This window comes from Ixodes scapularis, unplaced genomic scaffold, assembly GCF_016920785.2.
Source record: "Ixodes scapularis isolate PalLabHiFi unplaced genomic scaffold, ASM1692078v2 PGA_scaffold8__174_contigs__length_109621045, whole genome shotgun sequence".
NCBI classification, from domain to species: domain Eukaryota; kingdom Metazoa; phylum Arthropoda; class Arachnida; order Ixodida; family Ixodidae; genus Ixodes; species Ixodes scapularis.
Genome location: NW_024609883.1, coordinates 72,668,689 through 72,679,137, shown reverse-complemented (window position 1 = coordinate 72,679,137; position 10,449 = coordinate 72,668,689). Strand labels below are relative to the sequence as shown.

General features: G+C 46.8%; 1 protein-coding gene across 1 annotated transcript in view; it reads right to left on the bottom strand.

Moving 5' to 3' along the window:
- Positions 1 to 2,926: 2,926 nt before the first annotated feature.
- Positions 2,927 to 10,449, bottom strand: part of LOC115323862 — a 32,033-nt gene continuing 24,510 nt past the window's right edge. Inside the window, exons 2-9 of the mRNA XM_029984373.2 lie at positions 8,492 to 8,633; positions 7,832 to 7,917; positions 7,645 to 7,743; positions 6,075 to 6,092; positions 5,915 to 5,959; positions 5,746 to 5,811; positions 3,971 to 4,114; positions 2,927 to 3,170 (exon numbers count right to left, since the gene is read on the bottom strand). Of these exons, the coding sequence (XP_029840233.2) occupies positions 3,096 to 3,170; positions 3,971 to 4,114; positions 5,746 to 5,811; positions 5,915 to 5,959; positions 6,075 to 6,092; positions 7,645 to 7,743; positions 7,832 to 7,917; positions 8,492 to 8,633 (675 nt within the window). The 3' untranslated portion in view covers positions 2,927 to 3,095. The remainder of the gene's footprint in view (positions 3,171 to 3,970; positions 4,115 to 5,745; positions 5,812 to 5,914; positions 5,960 to 6,074; positions 6,093 to 7,644; positions 7,744 to 7,831; positions 7,918 to 8,491; positions 8,634 to 10,449) is intronic.

Below are 10,449 nucleotides of genomic sequence, written 5' to 3'. Positions count from 1 at the left end.
GCGAGACTGGGACTGACTCGACAAGGTCGCGGGCAGCTGCTTATCTACCGTGCGTCATTATCTCGAAGGTTCGGCAAAGAAGGTTCGAGCGTCGCGCGCTCGGGGCGAGGATGAACTGGCACTTTCGAGAATAACAAAGCAGAGGGAAAGTTACGTCTGCTGCGAGAATGACCGGGAATCTTCTAGAAGACCGTGACCAAGCGTTGCCTTCTCGGCTCTGCGGGCGGCAATATGACATTGACGTAATCACGATATCAGTATTTGGCTTTTGCTTCAGCTAAACATAAAATTGAAGCAAACTGCCGCATAATCAGGTTGTCTGCCGTGTAACTGCGGCCGCTTCTATGCTCGCGAGTTTTGTGGCGTCTTCTGGTATGTACCAGGAAGAAGACTTCTCGGCTCTTCCAAAAAGATATTGAGGGGCGATGCAAAAATTTCTCTACTTCAAAAAAATACCGCTTATAAGTATTCCTTGATATTTATGATCTATGAAACACACGTTGCTTATTTTTTTATTTTTATCTAAGCAATGGCAGTCGTAGAAAGAATTAGAGAAAAATTAACTTTTCTTACCCCCTCAACTCGCAGCCAGAAAGAGCCCCGATGCCCCCCTTCCCGTAGTCTAGGCCTATGCCGTTGAGTTATTTTAAAAGCAGATTAGATGCGCCATAGTATGGCAACTAGTGCAGGTTCTAAAACATCCATCGGCCTTTGTATCGCTTTATTATCCGATTAGTTCCACAATACAATCAAGGCGTTAAAGTAAATTGCACACAACTCTACAAAATTAAAGACAAAAAAAATCTCGAACTGAACGCCAAAAAAAAAAAAAAAAAGGACAATGCAAGATATAGGCCAGACTAGGCGTGTTGTCTATATATACCTCTCTTTGTCCTTGTTGTTGTTTCTTTTCTTTTTTTTACGTTTAGTTTGAGGTGAAAACCCATCCAGCCCAATTCACCGTTTTGCCATCAAACAGTCTCATTCATTGGACACTTTTGCTGACGTACCAAATCGGTATGTTCTTGTGATCAATTTTCTTTGATGAACCATTTCCGGTCTTCAAGAAAAGGTTGGGACGAGTGTGGATATTTGTTAAAGACATACGTAAGACCAGAAATTCCAAAGAATTTATAGCTACTGTGCTCATTTTGTTTAAAGGGGCAATGCAACAACTTTGGTACTTTGCGCAAATACCGCTTAGAACTGATCCCTGACATTAATGACCTATGAAACACACGTTCTTTTTTCACCCCACGCAATAGAAGTCCCAGAAAAAAATTAAAGAGAAACGAGCAGCGTTCACCCCCTCAACTCGCAGCCAGAACAAGCGGCCACGTGATCTGGAGCCGATTATATGCCACCAATGTAGATCATAGCCACGCGCTGGGGTTGGCAAAGCACAGGGCACGCGCTGAGTTCCAGATATTGTTATGGCTCGGCTATTGTCGTCGTTGCAGCGATTGGACACGGGCCACTACCCGAATGCTTCTCGAGCTAGTAATTATCACGAGCCCAAATCGAGCGCCCACGCAATGCTCGGGTACAATCTATGAACAGCATTCAAATATCGTCATATGGGTGTACTGCGATACCCACGTTACGTCATGAAATTTCGCAAAGGAGAGATTGAATGAAAATGATCGCTTTTGTCCTTGAAATTACACCGCAACAGAGGAGTTTCTTGGCCAGCGGAGTTGCGTGCGAGTATCCTTGACTCCCACTAGTGCCAGTAAGCTTGAGTAAAGGTAAAAACATTCCAACTGAATATCGTTGCACAGCTCCTTTAAGTTTTCGAGAAAAAGTTTATAAATTATGAGGATGACCGTTAGGTAAAAACTTGATAATGAAACGTTACAGAGCTTTCCGCGCTAGACTGATTTCGCGAGGCGGTTAGCGCATGGTTGGAGCCACCGTAACTTTAGGCAACAGGAGGCGCTGCAGGCAACAGAGAAGAGCCTTTATTTAAGAGGCGGAGTCAGTCAGATCACAAACAGATTTTGAAATTTAATGGCGGGCACCCACTGCGCAGAATGATTGCCCGTGCGAAGGCATGAGTTGTGGCGTGACAAGGAAGTAACGGGAGGAGAGGCGAGAAAAGCTTGAAGACGCTTGGCAGACGCTCGACGGGTTCGCCTCCTCCTCGCAGCTTGCATTGCAAGCCCTGCCCATAAACCACGCGATCCCGATCGAAATCCTAGGCATGTCTGTAGTCCGTTTTACTTCAAGTGTGAGCGTAGCAGAAGCAACAAGAGCGAGCTCCGGGCTGCTTTTTTGCGTCCCTGCCAAGCACGCGTGCTTGTGCAGTGCAAGCACCGTTCAGGGTCCCATACTCGCGCATGTAGCATCGGCTGCGTCTGGACATAAGCTGAGTGGAGGTATAGGCACACTAGAGCACGGGCACAGGAGTTGCGAGGTTGCCTTGTTTTGCGCACTGTGCAGAAGGGCTAAAGATCTCGTGGTGCACGTCGCGGTAGTTGGCGGCGCAGCAAACCGTGGTGCATCGCAGCGAAGTCACGTGGAGGACGCCATGTTTTTTCTCATAAAGATCTGCCTAACGGTGCGCGTTTCTCCCTGCACTTGGAAAATGCTGGGTAGGGTATCAGTGAATTTTCAATCATCGCCTTGCAAGATGAGGGTAGGCTTGAAAAAAATATGTGTCTCCAAGTTCTGTCTCTGGTGAAGAGAAACTGGGTGGGATGAGACAACAATAAACTTCTAGAGTACAAGGCCTTGTGCCGTATTTTATAGGTCACCTATACTGGAGACCTAAAACGGGAGCCCTAAGTACCTGTAACTGGTGACCAACCGGTGCCCAGTGCGACGCGCCAGTTGGAAACGAGCGCTGTACGTGTCACCGTTTGGCCCAGACTTGTGTTCAATATGAGAACACCGGGCCCAGCCGAAATCTGACTGAGCACTCGAGTTCAATCTGCACACTCGCGATGACCTTCAGTAAATGATGTAGAAAGTCCAGCACTATGCCGTTGTTGTCTGGGTGGTGTAGATGAAGAGTACCGCGTGCACTCCCGAGGCAGCGCAAAAGGATTACAGTCATCACTAACACCGTGGAATGTCTGTGACTTGTCAGTCGATCAGTACCTTCCTCTCCCAGTGGAAGCTGGTATTCCACCTCTTGGATGAATCGGCTTACTATACTTGGGAGGCTCCTGCAGCGGTGGAGGTAAGGGGGAAAAAGAAACAACTTCAGTTATGCGTACACTCTACTCAGTTCATTTGCAGTAGAGAGCGTGCCTTTCGCGCCAAATCCTCCCCGAAAGATTTACCCCCCCCCCCACCCCCTTCCCCCCTCCAATCCAGGAGAATGCATTCGCATCGCGCTGGTCCACGCATTCGCGCTATTGCGCTGCGCTGAGGGCAAGTGCTGCCGCCGACGCGTGCTGCATTCGCCAAGAGAGCTGTCTCTGCTGTCTCCAGGCGTTTCTACGGCCGTTTCTACAGCGCATGCTTGCGGAAAACCGCAAGCATGCGCACGTCCAGCCGCACCATCTACGCAAAAGCTCTCGGCGCCGAGCCATTAGAATTTCGCAGAGTAAGATGTATTCCTAGAGTAAAGTATTCGGTGATACTTCGTTTAAGGGTTTAATTATACGTCGGAGGGCACACAAAATATTGGGGTTGTATTGTCGCGTGCACGTTTAAAAATTAAACTCTGTCTTCGTGGTTCTTTTTAGCTTCATGTCTCTATACTTTGTTTGACCCTACGATGGACCGCAAGGGAGGCTAAGAGACATACCAGCTAATGGAGCGCACTAAACGTATCATGCCCCCCCCCCCCCCCCCCCCCTGCATTGCTGGGCCCTCCGCTTGACACACGGTAAGGGCTTGGCTTCGTTGACTCCTAGCCTCCTCTGCGGTCCACGTAAGGTGAAACAGACCACCGACTGTTTACTCGGACGACTGTATCTTCGAGACAATAAAGTGAAGGTAAGCAGTTCTCTCTTCTCACATTTCTCCCTCGTGGCCCGGAAGAACGTTCCAGTGTAGTCAACACCTGACTGGAGGACGTGTCGTTGGAGATCTGAGTATCAACACGCTGCAGTGTAGGGGCCATCGCGTCGTAGCGGCTCAAGAGCACGTACCACTGATACACCTGCGGAACAAAATAGAAATAGTTAGGACCTGGTCTCACCAATAAACCCCGCCTTTTGTACGCTCAAAAAAAAAAAAAAAGAAACGATGACAGATTTGTTATTAACCGAGAACAATCTTCCACAGTACAAGTTGATCAAATAGTTATTCTATGTCCATGCAGCTATACTCTGTTTCATCTTACGGTGGACCGCAGCCGACGCTACGAACAATCTAAGCCAATCCAGGGCTGTGTTAGTGTGATGTGACATTCGGTAAGGGCCCATGCAGCGACGCGCGGGGAGTGTAGTCACGTGGTGCGTTCGCTGCGCTGGAATAGACCGATCTTACGCGTTCCATACATGCGGGACGCCGCCATAGTTGTAGCTCACAAGAGGCAGGCTCCAGGTTCCGAAACAGCTCGTATCGTCTCGTGCTCTGCTCGCGCGCAGATGCAGCGGGGTTGGCGCGCGCACATCCAGGGTGGTTGTCGCGCGAGCAGAAAGGGTATTCACGACTCCAAGCGAAAGCTTTTAGTCCCTCACTAAACGGCTTTTTTTTTTTCTTTTTGTTTACCACTGCGCGACTTACAATCTCGTTGCATAAAGGCCGGTTCAGACACTTGCGTTTGAGTGCGTTTGACGGCGTTGCGTCAAGAACCGAAAGCGAGTCACCGGCACAACCGTGCTTCGTGTGAAGCGTAGAATACAATTCAAGGAACCATCTTGGCACGGGATATAAGCAGCAATGACAGAACATGCTCAGAAACATGACGCCGAACGCCAGGATGATGCGCTTTCAACGCTGTATTATTGGTCCCATTAGCTCGCAGCGTCGGCTACGTCGGGACTTAAGGTGATACAAAATATAATAACCCGATCCCGTAAAAAAAGAGAGAGAAAAATAATGAGATAGAGAGAGAGAGAAGTTGCAAACAGGGTATGTTTGACGAGTCTCCGAAAAGCTGTTTGTTGTTCGTCCCGATTATGGACTTCAGATTAGAGGGCTTATATTTAAGAAATAGGGCAACTCAAGCCATGGAGATCGTTGCAATTGAATGACGGACACCTGCTGGCAACGTTACTAAATCAATCAGCTGGGAAACTCACTCTGGAATCCCGGACCGCTCGCGTCCAGCGAGACCAAACTATATACGATAACAGCGCCACCCTTTAGCTATCAGTCAAAACATGAAAGTTAATTTATATTGCTACAGCGTAATGGCGCTGCGAGATGGCGCCACCAGCCCTTGCGCGACCCGACCTGAACCAATACGGGCTGACGTGCGCAGTTCCCGGAGTGGCCGCTGCGGGACAAATGGCGGCGTTTCGGTCGCCATTAGTTCGGTTCGAGTACGGATCGAAGCCACTTTTTCAAAGCAGGTTCTATGGTAGTTTCCCAACTGAGTTGTTCCAGTAACGCTGCCTCCTAGGCAGATTGGTCGCAAGTGCGCACGTGCTGTCGTTGTCGCGCGACAATGAGAAAGGGGGGCTCCGAGGCGGCGACACTTGCAGACGATGAACGCGTTCGTCATCTACTCGCAGCTGGTATTGCAAACGCGGCCAACAAACCATGTGACAGCGATCTCGAGCAGTTCGAAACAACGTTTAATGTGGGCACGCTATAGTCCAGATTGAGGAGTAATCGGCTCACCTCGATCGGGATAACAGCGAGGATGATGAGGGGCAGGACGATCAGCAAGGCAACGAGTAGCGAGTACTGCATTGAAGCAAACATCGGACGTTTCAGGAGAAACAGAGTTCTTCAATGTTTCGACGACTCCGACGAATAAAGAGTGCATATACAGGGACGACGTACTCACCGATGCATTAGGTCCCGGATTGTTCTGCAAGACAATCATTAAGGCCTGTATTGCACATGCATCGTAAGGATTCGGTCGACCAACAAAATAGAGGGCGCATAAACCGGCCGTTCGGTTCATAACTCGGAAACTGACGACTGGTAAAAAAGTTGTTACTCACGTTGTAGTCCATCCATAACTGAAAATGGAATAAAGAAGAAATGATTGTAAGTTAGACTATTTTATGTTGCTAGGTATTAGGGGTACACTATAAAATGTAGTGTAGTAAACTATTTGGTGCCAAAAACCCCCCCCCCCCCCAAAAAAAAAAAAATAAATAAATACAGCCAAGTTTAATCACCGATTACAAGTGTAAACAAAACGTATTCATGATGAACACATCCCCAGTATTGCCGTCCAAACGCATACCATATGATTATTCGAGTTCGTTAGGTTTTACTACATGTCTTAATAAAAAACTAAAAAAGTAAAAAAAAAACAAAAAAACGAACGCTTTAAAATTGGATCTCCATTTGGTAAAGTAAAACAAAACCTGGGGGGGGGGGGGGGGGGGGGCATAAGCGATATTTTTTTCTTGTCAGTTCCCACAGTTCTGAATGGCAAGCTTATGAGAGTACGCCATTAAATTGATTTGTATGGGTTTGTTGGCTCTACATTTAAGCAAAGTCATTGATGTGCAGCAAAGTACACAAAATACTTGGGCCTTGCATGTTTTTTTTTTTTTGTTTTTTTTTTATAGAAAGAAGCTTTATAGCAAAGTTGTTAAATTAACCCATAGAACTAAGATTTAAAACGAATCTTGAAAGGGAAGGTATCAAACAAAGCGTTCGATCGGCACTTCGAAAACCTTTTTAATGCAGGTGCACACGCTCGCGTTTGACTGCGGCGAGTGTGTGTGTGCCGACCGTGTTGCGACCTTTTGTAACCGTTGGTGGTACAGTGTCGCCATCCACCGGGCAGACTCGAAAGACTTCTAGCTTGCCTATAACCACACTGGAGGTTTAGCAGTATTTGCGAGACCAGATCTAGATAAGATTAAGGACGAATACTTGCTTATAACATTGTCGAAATTCAAACCCGCGGCAAAAATCGATTGGCGCGAAAATTCTATATATATACATATATACATATATATATATATATATATATATATATATATATATTTATAAAATGTAGTCGCAGGTCAGCGTGCCAGGGGGGGGGGGGGGGGGGTGACATAGATGGAGCCAACGTGCCAGCTGTTATACAAGTGATCACAACACAAAAAAACTCGGCACAGTCAAACGTAAATGTGTGTACCATCCTTTAAATTGAAGATAAAAAAAGCAAATTTAGAAGCCATTTTTTAGCAAAGCCTTAGAGTGAAGCTTGAAGCCGCTGTCTCACTGTTAATCGATCATCTTAAAGACAGTCTGCAGAGACAACGTCTGATGTCTTTCTTGTATGTCGGTCATGTCAGATTGCTGATGTATACACTGCCTGCATACATCTTCTAAGCATACATATGTACGCGGGAAACATGTTTTAGGTCTTGCTCGCTCCTTTCTGCAGATAATCCTGCCATCGTGGCTGCGGGGTACACCGTGTCATTTGTATGAAGAACGATCATCAGGGCGACTGTGGGGCGAAGCTCCAGAACAAAGCTCTATTGAGAAGCTTTATAAAACGACGCTTTGGAAGGAGGCTTTTTAAACGACGACAACACTATTGAAAGAACGCGAAGAACCCACCACTGTAACGCTGTGAAAGACCATGCCGAGTGCGGCGAAGACGAAGCATCCGCCGGCTACCCGAGTCACCGTGCCAATCAACACCACCCTTTTGGATTCCTGGAAAGTCGACGCAGGCGTCACCCGGTGAACAAACTTTCCAAATCACTATTTCCATTGATTAGCACGATCGTGAAATGACACTTGCCCTGCGGAGTCCGTAGAGGAGCGTGAGGTGCCCGATGGCCATGAAGAGAGTTACGAAGAGAAGTTGGAAGAAGAAAGCGTACATACCTGGGAAGAAAAAAGGAACGACGGTTCAAGAGCAATCCAACTCAATGTTAAACGGAATAGCGCTCAATAATAAGATATAAGGCAACGACGGCCCTCGCACATGTTCCTTTGGGCAGGATTAAAAGGAAAGAAAGATTTGCAACGACGAAGCGTGCATTTCGTAAATTTTCTACGCAGCGGCTATTTAATTTAATAAAAAGGTATATATTGCAACTATAACGGCAAAGCCTTTTATTTTATCCCCAAGCACCCAAAAACAAACTTAGCCGTATAGGGCAAGGCTCTTCGATGTACCCATAATTCATTATTATGGACACCTCCATTCCCCCCCAGATATCCCCCGTATTATCCGATGTCCATAATAACCAAACACAAATGCATGCATTTTCCGTCTATCTCCGAAAGGGGTGTCCTTATGGCGAGGTATTCATATCAAAAAGGGTTCATGTTAACTATACTGTATCCGGCTTCAATACCTCCCACCCGTGTTGCCGAAGAGGATCCCACGGTTTTAATATGCGACCCGTAAGACACGGATATTGTGAAGGAGCAGTTGTTTTCGTCTTTGACTTACTCGAGTCCAACCGTCCAGAGTAGTGGTCCGCGGAGAGGGCAACCTGGTTGCCCGGACCATTGTCTTTCCGCCAATTGGCTGTGCGTATGCCCGTGACGATGACCAGCGCGAAGGACACAGCGAAAAAGACGAACGACGTGACCTGCAACCAATGGACGAAAAGAGCCGGTGTCAGTTTAAAACGAAGAAGAAGGACAGAACAGGAGGGCAGAGATCTTAACCTAGGTTAATGTTGTAATAATTAGGTTGTGTGTATGTTTATACAGCCTAGACCTTGGTCTGCCTCAACGGGCGACGAGTCTCCCAGCTGTAGATAAGAAATTTAGCCAGTGCAGTACAACCGCTAGCCTGGGGTGTTTAACGTGCACCACGCAAAGATTCGTGCTGTTGAAACGTTTGCAATGATAAACCCGTGTAACAGGCTTATTTCTCCCTCTTTTCACCATTGCGCGCCATCTAGTAACTGCTGCGCTGATTTTCCGAGCCTGCCATCGTTTGACCACGTACTCTGAGCATATATTGGACGCGAGGATAGCGTCATCGCTCGGCATGAACTCGGCTTAGCTCGTATCGAAAACGAGTGCTGCGTCAGCGTTCACCGAGGAGTCGGATCCAATCACACGCTTCGTGCCCCATGCATGGATGGGTGCTAACGGCTGAAACGTTATATCGGGCGGCAGCTTGCGCCACCTAGCCGCAAAAATGGCAACCGCCAATGTTGGTTGATGAACCCTTGAAAAGGGTTTATTGGCCCAGTTGGCTCCTCTTTGCAGGTGCGGAGGAATATGAATATTAAAGAAAAGGTTTAATGAGGAGAAGGAGAAGTAATTAAAAAAGAGGTGTAAACATTGCAAGTTTTGAACACACGATAAACACCACGACTGTGTAATCTTGTCAAATTCACGGGAAATATATTTCAGTTTACGAGGAAGATTACGTAAAATAGAAAACCATAGATGACCCCTCTGGAACTATACCAAGCATGCTCATGTATTCGCCTTTTTCTTTAAAAAAAACTGCAAACACTTACTCCACCCATAAGGTGGAACACAGCAGCAGTTGCGGTCTGGCGTCACAGCCGCAATAAGGTGTCATTGCGGAGAAGATGGACTGAATAAACGTTAAAGGCGCGAGCGCGCACCATAGAGTCCGCATTGGCCCCCGTTTCGTATTAAACCGAGTAACACACCGGACAAAAATTTCATGGCCTTTTGGAGCCAATTAGGGTGTATTAAGCAGAGAGCATTTCAGCTGTCTGAGTAAGAGGGGAGCGTGTTATTGTACGTCACTTTGGTACAAATAGTCGCACGTGCTAAACAAAGAGCGCGGAATAAACTGGGACAAGGGAGTAGACAAGACGAAGCCCTTACAAGAAAATTTATATCTGGCCAGATCTGAAGATTTCAGATATGGCCATATCAAAAATTGGCCACATATAACCTGATATGGTATATCTGCCAGATATAGCCTCATAATGCCATATATAGTGTGATATCCGTGGCCAGGTCTGGAAATCTCAGATGGGTCTAAGTATGAAAATTCAAGATCTGGCCAGGCATATCAAATGAACACATGCCTGAAATCAGCACTTTATATCTTTTTATTGTCTACAATTCTCCCAAGTGCCCAGGCCCGCACTCTAGGAATTATGGGAATGGTAATCCTTCAGCTCCCTAGCGATCGCTAATTTTGACCGATTCCATGGTTGCACAGTTTCGAGTGTAATTCGTAATCACCCTGAACAAGCGTCCCATAGGACTCAAGGACCTGTCATATCACTTTTAAACTTTCTCGTGAATGGCTGCGTTTCTGGTACTGTGCATGCGATCCACCTTCCAGCCTGGCTGAGCCGCAGATATCTCTTACAATATTATCATTCTCGTGATTGTTGTTTAGCAGGAATTACTTAAAAGCTGAGAAATCACAACAACCAAAACCGGGATTAAGCTCGGATTCAG